This window comes from Ostrinia nubilalis, chromosome 8 (assembly GCF_963855985.1).
Source record: "Ostrinia nubilalis chromosome 8, ilOstNubi1.1, whole genome shotgun sequence".
Taxonomy (NCBI): Eukaryota; Metazoa; Arthropoda; class Insecta; order Lepidoptera; family Crambidae; genus Ostrinia; species Ostrinia nubilalis.
In genome coordinates this window covers 4,701,761-4,727,924 of record NC_087095.1, presented here as the reverse complement: position 1 = coordinate 4,727,924, position 26,164 = coordinate 4,701,761, and the positions used below count along the sequence as shown (strand labels likewise).

Sequence of the window (26,164 nt, the reverse complement as noted above, 5' to 3'; positions counted from 1 at the left end):
ATACTGTAGATAGAAAGTCTTATTGAAAGAAATTGTTTTCTTTGAGTAAAATTTTCTATCTACAGTATTAATAGTACTTTCCCTCCAGGTGGCGTTAGCAAATTCCACCCTGTATAGTTAGATCGCCATCTCATTGGAAAGGCACCAAGTTTAGGATAATTTGCCCTTGCGATATTAAAAGATTATGACCAAAGTTTGAAAGGTCAAACTTACGACAGATCAATAAAATCTGAAGTTCGGTGACCGTTAAAAATAGATTTACGTTACCTATCCAGCCCATGCTTACATCAGCGTCCCATCTCCCTCAGACGCAGTCCACACGTTAACGTGCGCCATAATGCTCCTCAACACGGACCTGCACGGCGGCGGCGCGGGCGCCTTCCGCCGCATGTCGTGCGCCGAGTTCGTGGACAACCTGGCCGAGCTCAACGACGGCGAGAACTTCCCGCGAGACACGCTCAAGCAGCTCTACCACGCCATACGCGCGCAGCCGCTGCAGTGGGCGCTGTGAGTACACCCGCCGTTTGAATCATACTTTACTTTACTTTACTTTACTTTATTCGGAAAACAAACAGTGTTAATTGACTTATTAACTATCTGAATATAAAGCTTTACACCAATTATATGTTTTCGCATACAATAACTGAAATAATGTTTACTAATATACTTAAATTATTTTATACTTTTTACGCCACAAATTACGCTGCAAACTAAACAACATACTTAAAGATAAAAAATAAAATATAAAATAGGAACAAAAGAACCTCCGGTCAGGGAACCAACTCAAACCACTCTTTCGACATAGTTTTTTTAAAATCTACTGGTTTGGAGTTGAACAGGTCCAGCTCACGATCATCGACGAGCCCATTCAGAAAGAGTTCTGTCTATAATTTGTAGAACATTGAGGAATACAGATTGCAGTAGGTCGTCTGACTGATCATCATCATCATCATCTCAGCCATAGGACGTCCGCTGCTCAACATAGGCCTCCCCCAATGCTTTCCATGTTGCCCGGTTGGTAGCGGCCTGCGTCCAGCGCCTTCCTGCTACCTTTACGATGTCTTCGGTCCACTTTGTGGGTGGACGTCCCACGCTGCGTTTTCCGGTACGAGGCCTCCACTCCAGAACCTTGCTGCCCCATCGGCCGTCAGTTTTGCGTACTATGTGCCCTGCCCATTGCCACTTCAGCTTACTAATCCGTCGGGCTATGTCAGAGACTAATTCGTTTACGGATCTCCTCATTTCTGATTCGATTTAGTAAAGATACACCGAGCATAGCCCTCTCCATAGCACGCTGTGCAACTTTGAGCTTCATCGTCATTTGTATAAAGAAATAAACACAAACTGCGAGTGTTGTGTCGCGTTCGAGCAGTGCACGCTAGCGATACTGCGCTGCGAATTCTTCCCCGCACTCCCCGCGAGTATCGTTTGCCGCCATGATGATTGTAAACTGTCTCACTGTCTTCTGAATCTGACCTCACTCAGCCCTTATGTTTTCATCATCATCATATTAATCTCCACTACCGGAGTACTTCCCTTCCTAATTTACCACTCTTCCGAATCGCTGATGTATTCAACGCTGACCATTAGAATTGGGAAGGCCAGATCTTCGAATCATTCCAGTTTTCCAGAACTAAATGACTGTTCTTATCTTGAACAAAGCGTCTAAATAATTTTAAAAAAAGAAAGATAAACTTACCAAGTTATTCCTCACAGCGACACGGACACAGCAACGGCAGCCGGCGGCGAGAGCCGCAGCGCTCCCGTGGGCAGCAACCCGTTCCTGGACGTGCCCGACCAGTCGCGCGCCGTCGAGTACAAGAAGGGATACGTCATGCGCAAGTGCTGTGTCGACGCCAACGGGAAGAAGAGTAAGTGACACGCTCAATAGACTAAGACGCTATCACGCGGAAATGGCGCGACACGCCCGATAGACTTAGGACTCTATCACGCGGGAGTAAGGCAGTAGACCAGTCGCGCGCCGTCGAGTACAAGGAGGGATACGTCATACGCAAGTGCTGCGTCGACGCCAACGGGAAGAAGAGTGAGTGCGCACATTAAGACGGAAGAGTAGGGTAGGCAAAAAAGTGAGCAGCATGCTGCGATATACCCGAGAGAACAGTGCTCGCTTTCACCATCAATTTTTAAGTGACCATAGAACACATAACATCATTTTGTTTTCAAAGGGGTCACTTAAAAAACAGTACTGTGACTCCACACTTGCTCAAGAAACTAGGAGTCATTATAAGTTACGACACAGGAATAATTAATAGCCTTTATCCAAATTCCAAGCAGTATCACATTTTACAATAACAGGAATAATGTTGTTGAAATACTATTGACACATGTGTCACACCCGCGCGCCCGCCAGAAACTAGGATACGCTCTAACGACGCGACGGAATAGGACAAAAAAACTTTTACGACTAAGAAAAAAAATACGACTTGTTACTCGTACTGAACTGGAAACCGACTGAGTCGACAAACTATTACGTTGCTATCTCGACACCGCCTCACAACCTCGTCTCTTTAAACCGGATCGGTGACGTGACATGAAAGAATCAGGAATCGAACTACTAACCAACTGCTAACGTAAATGCTACAAAATGCCGACTCGACTAACAATCTGACTATTACAATACAATATCACTTTATAATTAAGCCAGGCCAGAGCAACATGGACTTTATTATTATGTTGTTTCAGCGCCTTTCGGGCGGCGTGGTTGGAAGATGTTCTACTGTACACTCCGGGACCTCGTGTTGTACTTGCACAAAGACGAGCACGGCTTCCGGCGCAGCCAGATGTCCGACAACCTACACAACGCCATTAGGTAAATGTCACTTTGACAGGTTTGACAGTTGAAACTATTTATGATATGACATGCTGGAACAAAATCTTATTTTATGAAACAGCTCTCAAAATATTTAGACTCGAGATTCAAAGCAAGCTTGGGTCTCGTTTTACTTAACGGGCCTATAAATTCATCAATAAATTTTGTGAGCCCTAGATGCTGTCATTTATACTATTGTTGTTTTATAACCTGTATGGGCTGACAGAGCTACTATAGGAGCCGCTCGACGGAAACTACTCCAAAGTCAACGCCTTGCATTGATTTTTCTTTGCAAAGCTTACAGAACTGTGAGCACGGAGGCTGTGCCAGTCCTGGCTGGTGTACTGCCGGTCGACTTAGAGGTACAAAAGCGTGTGGCTATGTACTTCGCATCAAGGGAAAATATAACCTCCGATTTCTTAAATAGCCGCGATCGTTCTAAAATAAGTCGATTATTTGATTCCCGAGAAGTCGTTGAAGAAGATTTACTTAATGAATGGCAAAAAAGATGGGATACGTCAGTCAAAGGACGTCACTTATATAAATTCTTCCCGAATGTACGCGAACGTCTAACTAGGCGATGGTTAGAAATCGACCATTGCTCGTCGCAGTTCCTCACGGGACATGGCAACTTTAAACATAAACTTCACGAATTCAAACTAGTTCCGTCTCCTTTTTGCGAGTGTTCCACTGATGATGTCAGTCATGAGCAGTCTGCCCATCATATCTTGTGGGAGTGTGATCTTTGGAAACATGAACGTGATATAATGCTTAATTCAATACAACATACATCTGTTTCCGCAATTTATTACACCGATCTTGTCGCGACAAGGAAAAATTTCCGTGCTTTTAAGCGATTTTGTGAAAAATATTATTGGCAGGTAGTTGCTAATTGCTCATAAGATAGGCCCCCTTAATTTAATTTATTGTCCGTGGTGCATAATCTTTTTCTTAAAGGTTTTAAACCTTTGTTTGTCACCTGTCATCCGCTTTGCAATGGAGGGAAGTCGAATCTTAATTTCGAACTCCTCCTATGTTCTTCTGATTAATTTCGTTGCGGGTCCAATGACAGTTTAACTTTCCCCCGGGACAAACTTGACCTTCATTGGTTGGGTTTTTGTGGCGGTCAAGCTGTAGATCCTGGCTACACAGGAGTTGCAGTGGTGGGAACGAGAGGTGGGAATAGTCCCGTAACCTGTATGTATGTAACACAATATTTTTCTTTATTTTGTAGGATACATCACGCGCTAGCAACGAAAGCGACAGACTACACAAAAAAGCAACACGTCTTCAGATTGCAAACTGCGGACCAGGCGGAATACTTGTTTCAAACGAGGTAAGTTCAGTTACAGGATGACGGATTTTTCTATTGTATTGCGTGCATTACTTTAATCAGGATATAACACCATTTAAGTCAAGTAGATATTTCCTAATACAGTTATTATGAGCGTACAAGTCCCAAAAAGCCCACAGATAGTAACTTGAATAAAACCAAGATTCCAGTGGCAAGTCTCATTATTCCGAACCAAATTTGAGTATATGTAGGGGCCGTCTAAAATTTACATACCGCGATTCAACCTACAGACAGCGCCATCTATCGGTATCTCAATACATTACATATTATATAAAGCTTAACTTTGAACAATGAGCGTTTCTTATAATCGGTCACTAAGTTACTTGTTACTAAGTTTCTTGAGCTGCTTTTCAGCACTGGCTCACGTTATTGTCTTCGGGACACATCTTTAAATCATAATGACTTGGAAATAGAACGGACGAAAACAAAGCTATTTATTTGTGCAGCATTTTTAGTACTGGAGATGATGTGAGGATGAGGACAACCCACCACCACCCATGGCCATACCAACCTCGCGGTTATACTGGCCGAATCGCGGGAGGTGTGCGCGGAATGAGGGCTATCCTTTTTATACTTAACAGTTGGCACCCCTGGCGATTGACAGGTCCTTACTCTACAGTGGCGCCATCTTGATGAGTGCAAATGCGATAGTCCTCCTACCACTTTAGCGCTCACCAGTTGGTGCCACTGTCTTCGCTACTAGCAAGTGACAGGACCTTACTCTACAGTGGCGCTAACTGGTGAGCGCTAAGACGATAGCCCTCATTGCGGCTGCCTAGGGCAAATTGCACGTGGCCGTTTGATTGGCCGTGATCGTCTAGTGATTAGGACCCTACGTTGTGTGAGGAGGAGTAGATGATGGATTCCATCCTTGTTTGTTGCAGCGATTCGAAAGAGCTGTGTTCGTGGGTGGAGACGATAAACTTCGTGTGCGCGGCCTACTCCGCGCCGCCGCTGGCCGGCGCCGTCGGCTCCCAGCGCAAGTTCCAGCGACCACTGCTGCCCTGCACGCACACCAAGCTCACTATGGTACGAATATTTATATTATTACCTGCAAAAATGGTGCCTGTGTCTTGGTAATAAGGTCCACGATGATTTCATCCTGCTAAAACGTCAACCAATGGCGCCGTCGGCTCCCAGCGCAAGTTCCAGCGACCACTGCTGCCCTGCACGCACACCAAGCTCACTATGGTACGAATATTTATATTATTACCTGCAAAAATGGTGCCTGTGTCTTGGTAATAAGGTCCACGATGATTTCATCCTGCTAAAACGTCAACCAATGGCGCCGTCGGCTCCCAGCGCAAGTTCCAGCGACCACTGCTGCCCTGCACGCACACCAAGCTCACTATGGTACGAATATTTATATTATTACCTGCAAAAATGGTGCCTGTGTCTTGGTAATAAGGTCCACGATGATTTCATCCTGCTAAAACGTCAACCAATGGCGCCGTCGGCTCCCAGCGCAAGTTCCAGCGACCACTGCTGCCCTGCACGCACACCAAGCTCACTATGGTACGAATACTTTACATTTTCTACTGCAACAATGGTGCCTGTGTCTTGGTAATAAGGTCCACGATAATGTCATCCTGCCAAAACGTCAACCAATAGCGTCGTTGGCTCCCAGCGCAAGTTCCAGCGCCCGCTGCTGCCCTGCACGCACACCAAGCTCACTATGGTACGAATAGCTACATTTCTACTGCAAAAATGGTGCCTGTATCTTGGTAATAAGGTCCACGATAATGTCATCCTGCCAAAACGTCAACCAATAGCGTCGTTGGCTCCCAGCGCAAGTTCCAGCGCCCGCTGCTGCCCTGCACGCACACCAAGCTCACTATGGTACGAATAGCTACATTTCTACTGCAAAAATGGTGCCTGTGTCTTGGTAATAAGGTCCACGATGATTTCATCCTGCTAAAACGTCAACCAATGGCGCCGTCGGCTCCCAGCGCAAGTTCCAGCGCCCGCTGCTGCCCTGCACGCACACCAAGCTCACTATGGTACGAATAGCTACATTTCTACTGCAAAAATGGGTGCTAATGTCTTGGTAATAAGGTCCACGATGATTTCATCCTGCTAAAACGTCAACCAATGGCGTCATTGGCTCCCAGCGCAAGTTCCAGCGCCCGCTGCTGCCCTGCACGCACACAAAACTCACTATGGTACGAATAGCTACATTTCTACTGCAAAGAGGGTCCTAATGTCTTGATAATAAGGTCCACGATGATTTCATCCTGCTAAAACGTCAACCAATGGCGCCGTCGGCTCCCAGCGCAAGTTCCAGCGCCCGCTGCTGCCCTGCACGCACACCAAGCTCACTATGGTACGAATAGCTACATTTCTACTGCAAAAATGGGTGCTAATGTCTTGGTAATAAGGTCCACGATGATTTCATCCTGCTAAAACGTCGACCAATGGCGCCGTCGGCTCCCAGCGCAAGTTCCAGCGCCCGCTGCTGCCCTGCACGCACACCAAGCTCACTATGGTACGAATATATTGTATTTTTAACTGCAATAAATAATTTTTTGTTGTGCTAGTTAACAGCGTGTCTTCATGTCATGATAAAAACAGATCGAGTGCTTATTTGATAGCATTCTTTGCCCGTACACGTTTCTATTTTTGTTATGTTATGACCGCAATCAATAATGGTCGAAGTCAATAAATTTTCTATTTTCTTTATTAAGAAAACATACAGCTTACATTTATAATACATAATATAAAATAAAAGGCCGTATTTGCGTACATTGGTGAATGGTACGGCCATAATCTACTAGTATAATCTAATCTACAGTAACCTAGGGACTTCAAATGTGATGACCTACTACCGCTTCAGCGCTCATCAGGTCCATAACACTTTCCCTTGGCTAGACCCCCACGTTCTCAACCTCAAAAATAGACCTTATCACGACGTCTAAAAGTATCTATTCCTTCCACCCACAGCGGGAGCAAGTGGCGTCGCACGAAGAACGCGCGGCTCGACTGGAGGAGGAGCTGGCGGCGTTGCGGCACGCGCGAGACAACGCGCCGCACGCGCGAGACAAGGACCACTATCTAGTTTACGAGGTCAGTTATTACACAACATTTCTCAATAAGTGCTAGAGCAGGGTCTCCCAATTTTTTTTTGCCAAGGAACCCTAATTGATTATACTTTTCCTAGCGGAACCCCCGTACTACTCCGCCCGCACGCCCTGCCCCTCCCTTGTTCGTAAACAAGTCGGTGCGAGCGAACAACGTCGGTCACGAAACGTGGGATAATATTTTTACGGAACCCTTGCGGCCTTTCCACGGAACCCCAGGGTTCCGCGGACCACCATTCGGGAACCGCTGTGCTAGAGAACCGTTAGGTCTCATGCGTACTTTCGACGACGCGTTGACACGCGTTTCATGCAATACCTAGCGGACACAACGGAAGAAAATCACAAGAAAAAAATTAAAGAAAATCGCAAATGTTATCTTAATATGTACCAGTTTCAAGTTTAGCAGCATATCTTAACGCAAAGTCGTAAAACGCACATAATAAATAATAATGTGAATATATTTTAATATCACTTCGTATTCAAAATTCACATATTCACGTGTCTTTTCGGAATAATTTTCACCTCTCATTCTCGCCACTGCAACTTCTGTATCCAGAATGTGTAAAGCCTGGTCCGTGAGCACGTAGAATTTTGTCCAATGACCTCAAGCTACCCATCCTTATCGCTCGCGTGTAATTATATTGCTGTCGCGACTGTGCGACGGGCGCCCGCAGTGAGTGTGCGAGCGCGACAGCAACATAATTACGCGCGAGCGATAAGGATGGGTAGCTTGGGGTCATTGGACAAAATTCTACGTGCTCACGGACCAGAGCCCCGATTACGGTAACTTTTAACGTTTCCAATCCAGACGCGCTTCATCGATTCTGCGATACGATTGGTCAAAACAGCTGACGTACGCTGTTGAACGACCAATCGTATCGCAGAATCGAGAAGCGTGTCTGGATTGGAGACGTTAAAAATTACCGTAATCGGGGCTCTGGCTTTAGTTTGGTCGTTAATGAAATGCAGCCATGTAGTGCAGTGCTCGACGCAAAAGTTACATAACAACCTTTGTCAACAGATAAAAAGGTACCGCACGTACGCGTACGTGATGCGAGCGCGCGCGACAGGAGCGGGAGCGGACGACGCCGCGCCCGCGCTGCCCGACCGTCCGCACGCCGCGCCCGCGCCCGCGCCCGCGCCCGCGCCCGCGCCCGCGCCGCCCTGACGCGCCATGGCGGTGTTCGCCGCCTGCGTGCTGTGACCCCGGCCCGGCAACCGGCACCGGACACTGTGCTCGCCTTTCGAAAGCGGACTCTACTGCGTCACCATACAAGGCTCGGACCTGTGATCGGACACCCGGACTTGTGATATCGCGGTGTGCTCGCCTTTTGAAAGTGGACTCTTCTGCGTCACCATACGCGGCCCAGACTTGTGATCAGACAATGTGGTCGTTTTTGAAAGTGGACTCTTCTGTGTCACCATACAACCCGGGCCGGACTTGTGAATGGACACTGTGGTCGCCTTTTGAAAGCGGACTCTTCTGCGTCACCATACACGGTTCGGACCTGTGATCGGACACTGTGGTCTTCTTTTGAAAGCGGGCTCTTCTGCGTCACCATTCAACCAGGGCCGGACTTGTGAACGGACACTGTGGTCGTTTTTGAAAGTGGACTCTTCTCCGTCACCATACAACGCGGCCCGGACTTGTGATATCGCGGTGTGCTCGCTTTTTGAAAGTGGACTCTTTTGCGTCACCATACACGGTTCGGACCTGTGATCGGACACTGTTCTCGCCTTTTGAAAGTGGACTCTTTTGCGTCACCATACAACCCGGGCCGGACTTGTGAATGGACACTGTGCTCGCATTTTGAAAGCGGACTCTTCTGCGTCACCATAAAACCAGGGCCGGACCTGTGATCGCGCGGTGTGCTCGCCTTTTGAAAGCGGACTCTTCTGCGTCACCATACACGGTTCGGACCTGTGATCGGACACTGTGGTCGTTTTTGAAAGTGGACTCTTCTGCGTCACTATACAACCCGGCCCGGATCTGTGATCGGACACTGTGGTCGTTTTTGAAAGTGGACTCTTCTGCGTCACTATACAACCCGGCCCGGATCTGTGATCGGACACTGTGGTCGTTTTTGAAAGTGGACACTTCTGTGTCACCATACACGGTTCGGACCTGTGATCGGACACCGTGGTCGTCTTTTGAAAGTGGACTCTTCTGTGTCACCATAAAACCAGGGCCGGATCTGTGACCGGACACTGCTCGCCTTTTGAAAGCGGACTCTTCTGCGTCACCGTACAATCCGGACCTGTGACTGCACGGTGTGCTCGTCTTTTGAATGTGGAACGGCAGCGATGCCGATCATCGATATGGACGATGCGTACGATTTCACGTTTCACAAACATTTTAGAACGAACGAATTAGAAAATACGATGTGTATACTTCGCGTTACACAAACGATATCACACTCAGTTTAACAGGTCTTTGTGGTCGCGCCCCTAGTGTTTTGTGATGTCGACTTCTGAGCCCCGATTACGGTAACTTTTAACGTCTACAATCCAGACGCGTTTCTGATTCTGCAATACGATTGGTCAAAACAGCTGACGTACGCTGTTGAACGACCAATCGTATCGCAGAATCGAGAAGCGTGTCTGGATTGTTGACGTTAAAAATTACCGTAATCGGGGCTCAGATCGAGTCTGTTCAAATAAACAGTTAGTGCCCATCGAAAATATGTAAACCGTATCGCAAAGTACATACATAATAAACTTCGCATTCCATAATAAAAATAGTACGGGAGTATCTTGCGGGAGTTAGGTCGATTGCGGTAGTCTGTAGTCCCCTAGCGTTGTATGACTTCAAATAATCTCCCCACCATTAGTGAAACCTGTCAAAGACTGCTGATACCGAAAAAACTCGTCTCGATTCGTCGCATGCGAAATTGCGAATTGCGGTCTCACTTAGGACTAAATTGTTTTGTACGAAGTCGTAAATTCCATTAACTTTTTATACCACCGAATACTTAGCTCCCGTTATCGTAATTGATCTGCCGCAGATCGTCGGTTTGAGCGTCAAATAAAATTATCGATAAGGGTATCTTTACTAAAAAATATAGTAAATAGTTACATTAGTGACGTCACTCCCATTTTTATATGAGCAATGTATTGTCGAAAGTAAGATAATATTCGAAATTACGTGACCGGTCTATTCCGTTACAAATCCATTGACTATAAAATAGTCATATAAGACGGTGCTTCGATGCCGTTCGATGAGCTATCGGGTGTGGATGGACACTTCGCGGGCGGCATTTATCCGGGTGACGTTAAAATTGTGCCGAATAAAACTGTATTAAAGACGCGGCGATTGGACGCCATGAAACATGGCCGCGGGAGGCGGATTTGTACACTTTGTAATTTGATGTCGTAAAAATTAAAATTATATTCAACTCATCTAGTCCTGTCTTCCTTGCGATGTGCATACCTTTGTTGAATCATTCGATTGTACATTGAAGATTGTGCTTCGTGTATAATCAGTATTATCGTAGAAGAAAAAATATGAATATATTTTAAATTTAAATAAATTATAATACTCAAAGCTCGTATGATTATCGCTGATATGTATCTTGTGGTGTCTGAGGGTCTTCGCGAAACGATATAGATACTAAAGCTCCATCTGTCTCTTTTCTCTTATGTATCACGGGATAAGTGAAAGAGACTTATTAGAGCAAAATATATCGTTTAGCGAAAAGGCAATAAAACGCGCGCTGCTTTAAGATGACCCGTCACCTGTATACTGGACTGAATCTAAAGGGTTGGAATGTAAATGCTTAAAGGCATCTAGAAATGCGTTATTACAAAATTGTATCGATGTTGGTAAATTAAAAAAAATGGGGGTCAGCAGTGGTGACGATGAGATTTATACGCTTTAATTCTCTTATATGTTAATTGTAAACATTGGCTTGATATAGCGGCTATACATCATTTATCATTCCATGTGTTAAGGATCACGCGGACCGCGGAGGAACGCGGGACAGATGCTAGGTTTAGCTGTTGAACCTTGAACATTTTAGAATTTCACAATATTGACTCGGTATATTATTTGACAACAGCTGAATTTACAATACTTTGTAAATAGATTTTAAAGAGACTGATATGTGAAGTTATTTATTTCGTTTGTAAATCAACCAGTGTCAAATCTTAGGCATCGATAGTAAGTCATTAATTCATTATGTCCCTAGGATCTCAATGTATGTAATTATAGCTGTGTAATGAGCGTGTCGCGCTCGCGAGGCGTGTAGCGCCGCGTGCGGTGGTTTGGTGACAGGTCAAACATCGCATTTGGATAGGTACACGTGTTTATAATAAGTTATTTTTTGTTACTACTTATCGTTTATATCGCAAGCACTGGTTCTGGCAAATAAATATATTTGTATTGTTCTATTCGTGTTTACAAAATATAAAATAAACATAAAACACTGAATAAATTGCCTAAATTACAGATACATTTTACTTTTGTCTCTACAAATTAAAAGTGCTAAATGTCTGAGTTATTAGTTAATTTAGTAATTTTATGTTTATTACTTTCCAGATGGTATTTTACAGAAAAAAAAACAGTAGTTTCTTTATTCTAGAAGTATAATTATTAAAATTATTACTTTTTTGAACATTATATTCATAATATTAAGAGAATCACGTAATATTACAAGTATGTATTAAATTAATATTATCATAACAAGCCCATTGAAAGTCATTTACGGCCTATCTTTATGTGTTTAAAGTACAGACTGACTGTTCAAAATGATTGTAACGTGTAAGAAAAATATTTCTTCCATTATTTATAAAATTCAAACTACTATAGCTACACTGAAGATAAAAACCAACAATGTGTTCAAATTTCATTCAATCTAGAGTAGACATTTAGCACTTTTTTGATTGTGCCAGTGTTTAATGAAACAAGCTTTATTTATTGTTAAATCCTAATATTGTCACTATAAATGCTGATTAATTTTTGGCTCTTATTTTAATATTCTCATAAGGCCAAACTGATTGACTTGAAATTCAAGTTTTTCTGTATTGATATTAGATTGTTTTAGATTTATGTAAACCTAATCATTGTAAATAGAATATTTTTTTATTAATTATTTACATGTTACTTTTATTTTATATTATTTACTTAAATGTATAGCTTGGTGAGATGTGTTTTAATTAAAATGCGCTTATTAAACCTTAATTAGGATCTTTAGTCGGCTATAATGGCAGTTAAAGCTTGCATTTTTGTTTTGAGTCACAATCAAAGCTTAGTGTATTGTAACTTGTGTTACATTATGATTATGATTATAGGTACTTGCTGAAAAAATCTTTGTATAATTTGTAAAATGTTTTCTTTAAAATCCATCGCAGACGTATAACGAAATTGGCATAATATATTGTAAAGTGTGGTATTCCTCATCTATAATAAATGTCTCTTTCTCCGTCATATAGATTGCAAGTCCTACCACGATTTTATGACTGGCGGGGTTTAAAAAACTAAAATCTCTGACTTGTACAAATCGCCAAATATAATACAATTTATATTAGTCATAGGTTTTAGTTTCCCTATAATGCGATCATAGTGAGGATGTGTAATCTACAGCTGCGCATCTAATAAGGTAACAACTGACGCACAGTTATGATTTGTTGCCAGTTGTAGCCTATTGGATACGAAACTTAATACAGTCCTACTCATGCTTGTTGGCCTATTTTTTAAGTGACCTTTGGGGTTTTCAATCATTTTATAAGTAACTAGCTTTCCGCCCGCGGCTTCGCCCGCGTGGAATTTTATCTGTCACAGAAAAACTTTATCGCGCGCGTCCCTGTTTCAAAAACCGGGATAAAAACTATCCTATGTTCTTTCCCGGGACTCAAACTATCTCTATGCCAAATTTCATCAAAATCGGTTGCGAGGTTTAAGCGGGAAAGCGTAACAGACAGACAGACAGACAGAGTTACTTTCGCATTTATAATATTAGTTGGGATAAACACCTAAATGTTAATAGTCAATATTACATTACACCGTAATTACTTACGTAAATAGGCGTTTACTTGGGAACAAGCATAGCAGGGTTGGTTTGTACAATCAAACAGATTATCACCTAATTCGAGAGACTTATCAAAACTGTGTCGTCCTTAAGAATCTTATGCCAAATGCTTCAAACTGTATGGATTTAATGTCTGCTCAATATGTTGTCCATATTTTATAATTCTAAACTGTACTAAAATGCTTAGTACTTTTATCTTCTTACTTCATCACAGCACTCTTTAAATATTAGGCATAAAAATAGATGACACAAAGTATTATAAAGGTATAATCACTATTGGTAAGTATGAATTAAAAAGTTGGCTGTGCCGGAATTATAGATTTAACATTTCGATTCTGTAAACATAGGTAGATATCGAATAACTTGCTGGAGACGCGTCATCTACGTCGGCGACTCCCGCCATTTGATAGAAACTATAACGTATTTGATGAGTTATAGCAAATGCCAGTCTTTACATATTTTATGCTTTTTCAAAATGTAAATAAGATATAACATGAGTGTTTCAAGAACCTTATCAAATGTTTATCTGTCATCTGGGAAAGTACAGTGTTATGTCTCAAGTATTTAAAACTACCATGTATGTATAATAGCCTTAGTTTTTTCTTTTGTACCAGTCATAACCCTTTGGAAAGCTGAAATAAATACATCAAAATAAATTTATGATTTTATTTCACTTAGTTTAATAAATTATTTACAACTTATGATCTTATGCCAAAAGTATAGTCCGTATTCTTCTGTAATGGCCTTTGTAAAGGATGAGCCAGTAGTTTTGCAATGCAATCGTGTATCTTTGTGGCGTTTCTGGAGACCTCATAAACATAAGAATACCCATTATCTAAATCTTGCAAAGCGTCATATATTTCTTCACACTTATACAATGCACAATCATCTTCATGTGACAGCAAGATGTCTATGTAAAAATATGCTTGTCTCTTCAAAAACATGAAGTATGGGTCATCCAGTGGTATCACTGGAACACAGTTTGATCGACCATATAAAATGATTGTGCGCACAACATAAGGTGGAGGCATAATGCATTCTCCTTGTTTGTATTCTGGTATTTCAATATTATCTTTTAGTAACTGGAATATTGACTGGAAATTGAAGCTTTCAGATGTGCTTTCCTCACGTTGAATATAATCAATAATATTAATTATATCTTTCAAGTTACTCGTAAAGTTATGTAGCCAGCATGCCTCATTGTCTTTCATAATCAACAGAGCAAACTCTGTTCTTTTGTTGATGGCATGCTTTGAATGGAGGAAAAAGTCTAGGACTCGTTTAATCATGTTTATAGGTGTGAATGTAGTACCATCCCCAAGACGGAACAAGGTATCACTATCATCATTACAAACATCCAAACATAAAATAATGCGCTCAGGAACGTTGATATTAGGTATGTTTGGCTTCTGAAAGTTAGCTATTACATGTTCATGTAAGTCTTGGAATTCTTCAGTAGTTTTTTTCTTACTTCTGAAAAGAAAATTACTTGACTTATTCACTGGTCAATTATTATTACTTTCTCAAGTATTTTATATAATAAAAAATCATGATTAGCTACACATACCCTGAGTTGGAATCAGATGCCGGGAGTGGATTCGAGGATAGAATATCTGGGGATTCCATCATTGTAACTAATTTGGATAATTAATCATTCAAACTTCTAACGGATTTGACTCGATAAACAAAGTAAAAAATAGAAAATTTATTAAAATAGCGAGCAACTCGTTTCATTCAATTTTTTGACATTTATTGACAAACAACTATAGATGCATAGAGAAAAGTAATTATAGATGACCCACGCTGAACTGTCCCGCCAAACTCAATGACAGGGGGGCGCTACCATCGTTCAACTTTATGGTTTCCAACATGGCAAAAATCGGAACCAGCGATTCGGTATTGACGGTGGCGCCCCGCTGTCAATGTCATCGATAGGACAGTTCAGTATTTTGGAACTATACTAACTTACTAAGTGAAAGTGACAGTGACAGTAACGTTTTTTAATCGATCTTACCTTTTGTAAGCAAAGGCAATAGATATCATGCCTTACAACCTAAATTAACCCTGAAATTATTTTTAAGGTCATTGCCAGCATTATGCTTTTGCCATTTCCTATTTTAAGAAAAAAAAAATGAAAAATGTCAAAGCTCATGTCACGTAACTGTCAATGTCAAAATTGCTAACCAAAGTAACCAACCAACCAACTCCGAAATTATTTCAAGAAATCAGGAGAGAATTTTATGAACGTGTGTAGAAAGAGGTAGTTTAAAAACAATGGATTACAAATATGAACAGACTAGTGAAGTAGAAGCTCTAGATTCAATTTATTGTGGTGATATGCAAAGTAAGTTTTGGAATCGGTGGACCAAGTTATGTTCTCACGTTGATTGCATTCTTCAACTTGCATCGTGTTTTCAGTTTTAGAAACCAAACCCTTTCATAAGTTCAGCATACCTATAAAGTCTGAAGGATACGACGATGGAGAGGGTCTGGCGTGCAATCTGATATTTACATACACGGCGAAGTATCCCGAGGAGTTACCAATCATTGAACTAGACAATGAAGATAATTTCGACGATTCTGTACACAAAAATGAACTACTTGAACATTTAACACAACAGGTAAAACTAAAAACCCTCCGGATTAAGTTGTTATCATTATTTTCTATAAAATTTATTTTATTACAGGGTACAGAAAATCTTGGCATGGTGATGATATTCACATTAGTATCAGCCGGCCAAGAGTGGCTCAATGAGAAATGGGATTATATAAAAAAAGAAAGGGAAGAAAGAATTCTAGCAAAACTAAAAGCTGATGAAGAAGCTGAATTGGTTTGTATTAGTCTTTATTTGTCTATGAGAATAAAGCAGTAAAATCTGAATTAAAACTTTACTACTGGAATATCAACAAAAATGACTATTTTCTAATGCTAAGTACAATGAACACTGCAGTTTACTTATTGTGCTCAAAAACTATGATCTTGTTTCAGCCTACATTTACCTATACTGTTTCCTCAATAACTGTCTTATTAAAACTCATTATTTTGATTGCAGAAACGTTTTGAAGGTACCAGAGTAACTGTTGAATCGTTTCTAGCATGGAGAAAGCAGTTTGAAATTGATATGGGAATACCTGCGAGGAGAGAAAGGGAAGCTAAGGGAAAGGATAAGTTAACTGGCAAAGAGTTGTTCTTGATAGATACTACACTTAACGAATCTGACTTGAAATTCCTGGATGATGGTAAGAAAATCTTATTACTATTGATAATCTTATAAAAACTACTACTTAACATAATTACTATTGATGTTCTTCTATTGAGTTCTTCCTAGTACTGTTCCTCAATGTCATTTCTTCATGATATTTTTTTCACTTACCATTTTCCTCAATATACACTTTAGCTTACACATATCTTGCAGGTGATGCAGTCAAAGTTGACGAGTCTCTATTCCAAGATCTAGATGATTTGGATATCTCCGATGAAGAAGATGAAGATTACGTTCCTGGACAAAGTGGTAGTGAGAGTGATTAGCACAAAGCTACTCACTGCGTCAATGGACAGCAGTGACAATTCTGCAAAGACAGTATAAATATAAGTGGCTTATTGCAGCTCTGTGTGCATTTTAAGAGCTATGAATCACATGAATAGCAATGATTTGTATTAATTGCAAAGTATATTTGTGCCTCAAACCGAGTTTTTACATAGCTAGTGATTAGGATCACTGAAGCAATAATATTATTTATTTAAATTTTTATCCATCATTAGCATCAGTTACACACAAACAACTGTACATATTGGCCCTGAGATTTCCATTGTTACTACTGTAGATTTGTATGCATAATGTTACTGGTTAACTAAATACTCTAATATTATTGTTTACAATAAAACAGAACATACTGTAGAATAGTTTTTATTTACACTTTGTCACTATAATAGGTATATACAACAAACAAGTGAAATAAGAAAAAGCTAACTGGATTGCTTAAAAAAACATTAACTGCTTAAGTAACTAAATGGCAGGTTGACATTTTGCTTGTGATGTGTACAACAACTCAACAACAAACTTACATATTTCTGCATAAAACACCAAACACCATACTTCATCAGCAAAATCAATAGGAGTGAGTAAAACATGTCAACATCAACAAAACAACTTGAGCAAACAAAACATAATTTAATAATATTGTAGGTGCTTAAATACCTATGAAATTATCGATATTTTGGCATAAGAGCTAATATTAATCAACTGGCTATGTTAAAAGCTGATTAAAAAGATCACATTTTGTTGTAAATTAAATAATCAAAAACAGTTCTTGTCATTTAATGATAAGATTGTACAGTATCAATATTTAAAGTTGCTGTAACTTAATTCTTGTTCTCAGATTTTTTTATTTATTTATGTGTAATATTGATTCTTCACACAAAACTATAATTTCATAGTTAAGCACCTTATACCAATGACCTTACTTCAAATGCACTTAGGGTTACTAGGGTGACTAAACTAAACATCAATACAATGAATTTATATAATGAGTAATATTACAAAGTATATTATTTACAATGTGCAGTCTTAAATCAATGAGTGAATAATTAATATCTATAATTAACCACAGATATGTAATATTTTAAGTAAATCATGTTTTAAGTAATCTGTGCATAATAGAAATCAGCCTTTAAATTATAATAATAGGACATTAGCTGAAAAACAAAACAATTTAAGGATGGATTACAGGGTGTCATTTCAATTAGAAGTCAACCAATCACCCTGTATTTATAAAATATTATGACACAAATCCAATATTTTAGGTAAATATTAAGTTTATAATACGTCAAAAATTTCGATAAATATTAACACTCACAACAATTATTATTTGGGCCTATTTATAAGTGCTTCAATCAGCACATTTCATTTTTTAGTTAATTATTTTAAATGGTAACTTTAAATATTAATTTACAAAAGGCATGTTATAAATATAAAATAAAGTCAAACTTTAACTTTCGTTCCAAACAACTTCAGGATAACAGAGTTTAAACAAAATAAGATTGAAAACAAATCATAACTATCAACAATGTGTATATGAAAACTTTAGTTTACAATAAAACAAGCAATGCAACATGCATTGCATTCCGCAGTAGCTACTCGTACATTTTTTAAATATTAACAGAAGAACAGAATATTTCCATTTCCCTAAAATAATCGAGAAGTCACAAAATTAACATTACCTATGAAAATATAAGTCAGAAGGCCATACCAACAAGAGGAGTGAGGGCTTGCTGTAAAGCAAAGTTCCCAAACTTTTTTCTTGTATACTATTTGAAACAAACTAAATGTTGTCACTCTTGATTCGTTCCCAACTCCTCTTCACGCAAGATGTGATATAAAAACATATGTATAGGCCAATTACTATCTGACGAAGATAATTTATTATGGATCATTTTTAACGAGAGGAAAGTTCAATGAACATGAAGACTTGTCCAAAAATATAACATTGTGACCGATTAAGTTAAGAAGACTTACCCTACGTTAAATGACACCATTACATAGCACTGACAACTTCTATTGCGAAAATATTCAACATTTGTACCTAAAATATTGTTTTATTTTAATTACAATACATGTATAGGCTAAGACACGATTCCGTGTGGCGCTGGTCCTAATGGCACAGGCTTTATGTTCGCGTCGATACTGAATTTGATAAGAACGCTACCTATCTAAGCTTATGTAAAAAATATATGGATGGGTCAATTCGCTGACTCGAGCCTAACCAAATTGAGTATCAAACCACCCATAACTTGCTTCGGTTCGGTCTGCTGCGCGCTTATGGACGCAGTTAAAATTATACGACGGCACATCAGACTGTATACTTTTGTTGCAAAACCGCTTCTATTATTATTTTAAAAGATGCCAAGTGTTTACATTCCGTCGCCTGTACAATGGGACCGAAGCAAAATATGGTGCCGATTGGGCGTGTAACAAGACTCGATACATCAGTAGAGCTACGACGGCATTTATAAAGCTGGTTCCCCAAAGTTTATCATCGAACGATGAATTATCTCGGCTGAGGAAACGCTAGCGAGGATGCGGTGACGTGACTTGTGAGAAGATTCCTCGTGGGGTCATCTGATCGAGCCAACAGGATGAGGTTGAAGTGAGACCGCAGACACTTCTGAATGCTCTGATACCTCGAGACACCTATTGGGTTAGCTTCTAGGCTAAAGATGGCTGGTCGAACGACAGACGCCCTTCTATGGGATAATGGATGTAACTGTTGGAAGAATGTATTATTTAATTATACATAACAAAGCCTGTCGTTCATCCAGCTAGTCTACATATCAATCAATTTCTCCGATTGCATATCGTCTCTGTATTTCTGTTTCTTCATAAAAAGTAATTTCCTAAAATAGACTTCAATCATATGGCCATAAGTGTCAGTTTGGTTTACCACTGTCAGTTTACTTGAGGCGCTGTGTGACGTTGGCGAGCGCGACGGCGAAGGCCTGCAGCGCCGAGAACGGATACTGGAAGTCCAGGGTGTACGCGTTGCCGTCGATGCGCCCGAACTGCATCACCTGTACAAAATAAATTGGCGTTATCGTCACCACAAGTTTATAGTAGTCGGCCGTTTGGTGTAGCGGGTTCGATTCCCGCACAGTACAAACATTTGTGTGCATGAACGAACATATTTGTTTGTATTGGACTGGGTGTTTTCTATGTAATAAGTATGTATTTACAAAAAAAAAATAAGTATGTTATATCCGTTGTCTAGTACCCATAGTATAAGCTTTGCTTAGTTTGGGACTAGAAGCGCAGTGTAAAATGTCCAAGAATATTTATTTATTTATTCAAATTATATTTAAATCGTTTAAACAAAAAGAAATATAGACCAAATCCAGACTCCTTCTTTCGTATCTTCAGCAGACTGACAAAAACGGCGGTTCATAATACCCCTCTGTCTATTCTATAGCATCTGCAGTTAACTTACATAATCTACATAATAATTACCCACGTAGTAACTATAGAATTACCGCCTTACTAACTCGTTGAAGTGTTTTAAAGTGTCGTTTAATGTGGAAATGCACTTTAAAACAGTGTTCAACAAGCGTGTAACTTTTTATTAGTAAGGTAAATACCGGTTCATGTTGATCAATAGAAGTGTTGATTTTGATTCGACACGTACGCTGGCTCCGCTCTTACAATAAATAGCGAGAGCTGGTTGTCCCGCTTAATATCTATTTAGAAATGTGTATCACTATTAAAAATGGGTAAATATAAAATAACTGGGGCAGGTCAAAACAAAGTTTGGGACTTGGATACTTATGCCCGTTTTCACCATCAATCCCTAATTTTTAAGTGACCCCTATGAAAACAAAATTCCTGTTATTTGTCACCTAAAAATTAGGGATTGATGGTGAAAACGGGCATTAGGCACTAAGATATCAACTGTGTGTGAAGGCGGCATTTAGTGACCTGTTTCCCGTGGTACTCGATCTGGAAGTTCTTGGCGGACTCCTGCGTGACGCGGCCGCCGAAGTCGAGCTGGTACACCTGGCTGTTCTCGTTCCACATGGGCGCCTTGTTGTGCATCACCAGCTGCCGCCGCCCGCCCGCCGGCGCCGCCACCCCCGCGCGCTTCAGCTGTCAATGGAAAGAAAAAAATTATTTTAGTTCCAACTTAACATCAAAAACACGCAGATTAAAAGTAAGAATGTACAAGTAGTTTGAACCAAAATTGGCCACCGCTCAGCATGGGTCATGCTCTGTGGTAATAAAACCCAGAACATGACACTGTTATTCTGCGGAAACCATTTTTCAAGAGAGCGGCAGGATACGATCAAATGACGTCAGCCAATCAGACCGCGATGTTTGTGTTTGTGAGCAATCTATACGAATTGATTGACCAGTCATTGTCAGTATCATAAGCAGGGTACTCAACTAGCCGTGTAGCATGTAATGTATCAGATACTGTATCAAGTGAGTACATAGGCACGAGCCCGCTGCGAGCTGATTGCGCGAGGTTCGCAGGGAGATCGTAGCGACCCGCCGAGTATCGGTATCACTGCGAGCACAAAGGCGGCTCGCAGTAGGCCCCAGGAGCCCGCAGCCAGATACGCGATGACCGTGGACGAGCCGTACTCGCTTGAAGGTTGGTTACGTTACATGCTACGTTACGTGCTACATGGCAGGTGAGTACCCTGTCATAGTTTGACCGAAGAATCATGTACGGACGTCACAATGGCTCACAAAGTAGAATGCTGTGGCGGAACTTTGTGTGCTTGTAGTTGTTTGGTTTTAATAGTCAACTAAACCGCTATGATAGCTTCTGTTACGGACCGATGGATAAGTCTACCTAACTTGAGTTACTTGACTTCCTGAGCAATCTTATTGTTAACATAAAGTTGCCAATTTATTTGTAAAAAGGATAGCCAGAGAAATCACAAAATTGAGTTGTGCAGCATGGCAGAGGCGGAGTGCTTACTACTTAAAATCTTGTGTAATCTCACATGTCTACCAATTACATATTGTTAAATAAAATTATTTTTACGCCCAATGCAAGCTTTTATATCTGCCCATCCCTGTGCCTAGGAATGGCTAGCACCACCCTAGTTAAAGAACTGTGGGAAAGTAGTGTGTTGTATACCTACGTAATAGGCTATTTTTAGGGGCTTATTCCACAATTCCCCATTGACAATCCCCGTCAACGGGGAATAGTGAACTTTTTGTTCACTAATCCCCGTTAACGCCAATTGGAGCTTATAAAATTTATTATGGGGAATAATGAACTAAAAAGTTCATTAATCCCCATTACGTTAAAAATAAAAATCATAATATAACGGGGATTAATGAACTTGTTAGTTCATTATTCCCCATTATAAGCTCCAATGAGGGCTATCGTTTTTATACTTAACAGTTGGCACCCCTGGCGATTGACAGGACCTTACTCTACAGTGGCGCCATCTTGATGAGTGCAAATACGATAGTCCTCCTACCACTTTAGCGCTCACCAGTTGGTGCCACTGTCTTCGCTACTAGCAAGTGACAGGACCTTACTCTACAGTGGCGCTAACTGGTGAGCGCTAAAACGATAGCCCTCATTGGCGTTAACTTAAACGTTATAAGTTAACGCCAATGAGGGCTTTTTGTTCACTACTCCCCGTTGACGGGGATTGTCAATGGGGAATAGTGGAATCAGCCTTTTAGGCCTCAAAATTAATAGAATGAAGATGAATTCTGTCTCTCTCTGACCTTGTTCCTGAGCTGCGCCTTCTGGAAGCTCTCGAGGTCGCGGTAGTTCTTGCTGTGCAGCTCGCTGCAGGCGCCCGAGTACTCGTCGTCGGAACTCTCCGACGGCTTCTTGTTTCGTCTCCGGTTCAGCAGCGGCGAGTTAAGTAGTTGCCTGCAAATACGTGTGAAGCTTTTGAGCTGATGATGTATCAGTTAGCGCGGTTACTCTTAGGAGAGAACCATATGTTTGACAACCAAGTTGAGAGCAGAAAACAGATTTTGGTCCCGATTTTTGGATACCAAGGTACGGGACTGATCATCACTGCAACTGTCCCACCCGTTCCTCCTGTGGGTGTGCTAAAAGGCAATCAATAACCATGGTATAAATATGCGATTATCTTCAACCAATATCCTCTGGCCTGCGTAGGGATTGTAGACCAAATCCTACATTTGCCCCTGGTAAGAGTAGTGATGTACAAGACTTGAGGCGTCGAGTCCTATTTTTGAAGCCTCGAGGCGGAATGGCAAGGCTCAGTGAGCTCGGTAGGCTCGGTGCCCCGAGCTTAGCCGAGCTGCGAGCTCTCTGAGCCATGCCTCGAGGCTTTAAAAGAGCTCGAGCCTTGAAAAGATCTCGAACCTTCAAAAGAGCTCAAACCTTCGAAAAAATTAAAAAAACATCACCTACTTACATTGATTTTTTTTTAAATATTTTTAAAATGTACCTATGATATGTGTCCTTTTATGAAAAACGTTTTTCAAATAATGTATTTTATTGTAGGTATCAGAATTCCTGCAGTTTTATTTAATAGAACGATCGCTTTCAAAAAGGCTCGAGCTCTCAAAAAGGCTCGAGCTCTGCGAAAGACTCCAAGCTTCATACAAACGAGGCGAGCCCCGAAAAAGGCTCGAACTCTAAAAAAGACTTCCGAGTCGTCGAGCTTCATACAAACGAGGCGAGACCTGTAAACGACTCTGAGCTCTCGGCAAAAGGACTCGGAAGCCTCGAGCCTTGTACATCACTAGGTAAGAGAAGCTTGTGCTCCCTTTTTTTACGTCGGGTAAGTAAAGTTTTGCGCATATCCACTGACTGATGGAGACAGTTAGTGGGTAATGTGGGACTCTTCCTGCCAGGAGGGCGGGGCCTACCCACTGAAACCCGACGGTGTCCTCCGTCCCTGGGTTGTCCTTGTTAGACAACAATTACGGAGACGATAGCGAGCAGGTTATTTCCACATCGGTTACTTATATCGTCTCGTCTCCATCTCGGTTGGAAAAGCACTTTAAAGGGATGATGACTGGGTAATGAAATCGAAATTCTATTTAGTCCATCAGATAGATAATAAAAAAATTTTGGACACATATTTTTTAATTTTTTTCATAATCGAATAATTACGGTATCATATTGAGTTGAAATGTCGCGTGACGTCACTTTTGAGTAAAAAATCTACTCAAGCGTGACGTAACGCGCCATTTCAACTCGATGTAGCACTGTTATTATTTAATTAATTATGAAAGAAAATAAAAATTATGAGTCTAATATTTTCTAATTATCTGTCTGACGGCCAAATAATTGGAATTTTGTCATCTAGACCATTGTCAATGAGGGCTATCGTTTTAGCGCTCACCAATTAGCGCCACTGTAGAGTAAGGTCCTGTCACTTGCTAGTAGCGAAGACAGTGGCACCAACTGGTGAGCGCGAAAGTGGTAGGAGGACTATCGCATTTTGCACTCATCAAGATGGCGCCACTGTAGAGTAAGGTCCTGTCAATCGCCAGGGGTGCCAACTGTTAAGTATAAAAACGATAGCCCTCATTGAAAAAAGTAGTTTGATTGAGTTGACAAAATAGTGACGTCACTTGCTTGTAATGCCATACAAAATCTATGGGAGAGTTTCGTTTTGACAGTTTTAAAAAGTACGTCAATTGAGCGGTGGTGTCAACATGTCTATTCTTTATGAAGTGTGTCAACTCACCGTATGGGCGAGGCGGACGAGTACCGGTGCCGCCTGGGCGGGGGCGTGGCGGCGGCGGGCGGGGCGGGGCGCGCGCGCGCGGGGCGGGGCGAGGCGGGCGCCGAGCTGCTCTCGCGGGCTCGTCCCGACCGCGACGCTAGCAGACGCAGCGCCAGCTGCTCTAGCGAACCTGACACAGCGGTTACGCTCCGTTACCAATTTACAATTTCATCATATTATTATACTATAGAGACCTAGGGCTGTCTATTAAGCTTCAGTCACACCAACGCGTGCAGATCTAAAAGTCAAATGACAGGTCGCGCGACCTATGACAGTTCACGCGACGCGAGGCGGGCGCCGAGCTGCTCTCGCGGGCTCGTCCCGACCGCGACGCTAGCAGACGCAGCGCCAGCTGCTCTAGCGAACCTGACACAGCGGTTACGCTCCGTTACCAATTTACAATTTCATCATATTATTATACTATAGAGACCTAGGGCTGTCTATTAAGCTTCAGTCACACCAACGCGTGCAGATCTAAAAGTCAAATGACAGGTCGCGCGACCTATGACAGTTCACGCGACGCGAGGCGGGCGCCGAGCTGCTCTCGCGGGCTCGTCCCGACCGCGACGCTAGCAGACGCAGCGCCAGCTGCTCTAGCGAACCTGACACAGCGGTTACGCTCCGTTACCAATTTACAATTTCATCATATTATTATACTATAGAGACCTAGGGCTGTCTATTAAGCTTCAGTCACACCAACGCGTGCAGATCTAAAAGTCAAATGACAGGTCGCGCGACCTATGACAGTTCACGCGACGCGAGGCGGGCGCCGAGCTGCTCTCGCGGGCTCGTCCCGACCGCGACGCTAGCAGACGCAGCGCCAGCTGCTCTAGCGAACCTGACACAGCGGTTACGCTCCGTTACCAATTTACAATTTCATCATATTATTATACTATAGAGACCTAGGGCTGTCTATTAAGCTTCAGTCACACCAACGCGTGCAGATCTAAAAGTCAAATGACAGGTCGCGCGACCTATGACAGTTCACGCGACGCGAGGCGGGCGCCGAGCTGCTCTCGCGGGCTCGTCCCGACCGCGACGCTAGCAGACGCAGCGCCAGCTGCTCTAGCGAACCTGACACAGCGGTTACGCTCCGTTACCAATTTACAATTTCATCATATTATTATACTATAGAGACCTAGGGCTGTCTATTAAGCTTCAGTCACACCAACGCGTGCAGATCTAAAAGTCAAATGACAGGTCGCGCGACCTATGACAGTTCACGCGACGCGAGGCGGGCGCCGAGCTGCTCTCGCGGGCTCGTCCCGACCGCGACGCTAGCAGACGCAGCGCCAGCTGCTCTAGCGAACCTGACACAGCGGTTACGCTCCGTTACCAATTTACAATTTCATCATATTATTATACTATAGAGACCTAGGGCTGTCTATTAAGCTTCAGTCACACCAACGCGTGCAGATCTAAAAGTCAAATGACAGGTCGCGCGACCTATGACAGTTCACGCGACGCGAGGCGGGCGCCGAGCTGCTCTCGCGGGCTCGTCCCGACCGCGACGCTAGCAGACGCAGCGCCAGCTGCTCTAGCGAACCTGACACAGCGGTTACGCTCCGTTACCAATTTACAATTTCATCATATTATTATACTATAGAGACCTAGGGCTGTCTATTAAGCTTCAGTCACACCAAC

At 41.8% G+C, this 26,164-nt stretch overlaps 4 protein-coding genes across 4 annotated transcripts in view; 2 read left to right on the top strand and 2 right to left on the bottom strand.

Moving 5' to 3' along the window:
• LOC135074147 (PH and SEC7 domain-containing protein) overlaps positions 1-7,283 on the top strand; it is a 37,902-nt gene extending 30,619 nt beyond the window's left edge. Inside the window, exons 15-20 of the mRNA XM_063968455.1 lie at positions 309-507; positions 1,717-1,871; positions 2,704-2,830; positions 4,065-4,166; positions 5,069-5,213; positions 7,125-7,283. Of these exons, the coding sequence (XP_063824525.1) occupies positions 309-507; positions 1,717-1,871; positions 2,704-2,830; positions 4,065-4,166; positions 5,069-5,213; positions 7,125-7,283 (887 nt within the window). The remainder of the gene's footprint in view (positions 1-308; positions 508-1,716; positions 1,872-2,703; positions 2,831-4,064; positions 4,167-5,068; positions 5,214-7,124) is intronic.
• Positions 7,284-13,939: 6,656 nt separating this feature from the next.
• Positions 13,940-15,044, bottom strand: LOC135073773 (BRISC and BRCA1-A complex member 1-like). The gene is made up of 2 exons (XM_063967943.1): positions 14,855-15,044; positions 13,940-14,760 (listed from the first exon to the last, which is right to left on the bottom strand). Exons 1-2 carry the CDS (start codon positions 14,914-14,916, stop codon positions 13,986-13,988), a joined length of 837 nt encoding a protein of 278 aa, XP_063824013.1. The 5' UTR covers positions 14,917-15,044; the 3' UTR covers positions 13,940-13,985.
• Positions 15,045-15,470: 426 nt separating this feature from the next.
• Positions 15,471-17,189, top strand: LOC135073772 (RWD domain-containing protein 1). The gene is made up of 5 exons (XM_063967942.1): positions 15,471-15,631; positions 15,706-15,908; positions 15,975-16,118; positions 16,341-16,527; positions 16,704-17,189. Exons 1-5 carry the CDS (start codon positions 15,562-15,564, stop codon positions 16,814-16,816), a joined length of 717 nt encoding a protein of 238 aa, XP_063824012.1. The 5' UTR covers positions 15,471-15,561; the 3' UTR covers positions 16,817-17,189.
• LOC135074146 (tubby-related protein 4) overlaps positions 17,180-26,164 on the bottom strand; it is a 54,839-nt gene continuing 45,854 nt past the window's right edge. The window contains exons 16-19 of the mRNA XM_063968453.1: positions 24,482-24,650; positions 22,530-22,680; positions 20,754-20,921; positions 17,180-19,855 (exon numbers count right to left, since the gene is read on the bottom strand). Of these exons, the coding sequence (XP_063824523.1) occupies positions 19,739-19,855; positions 20,754-20,921; positions 22,530-22,680; positions 24,482-24,650 (605 nt within the window). The 3' untranslated portion in view covers positions 17,180-19,738. The remainder of the gene's footprint in view (positions 19,856-20,753; positions 20,922-22,529; positions 22,681-24,481; positions 24,651-26,164) is intronic.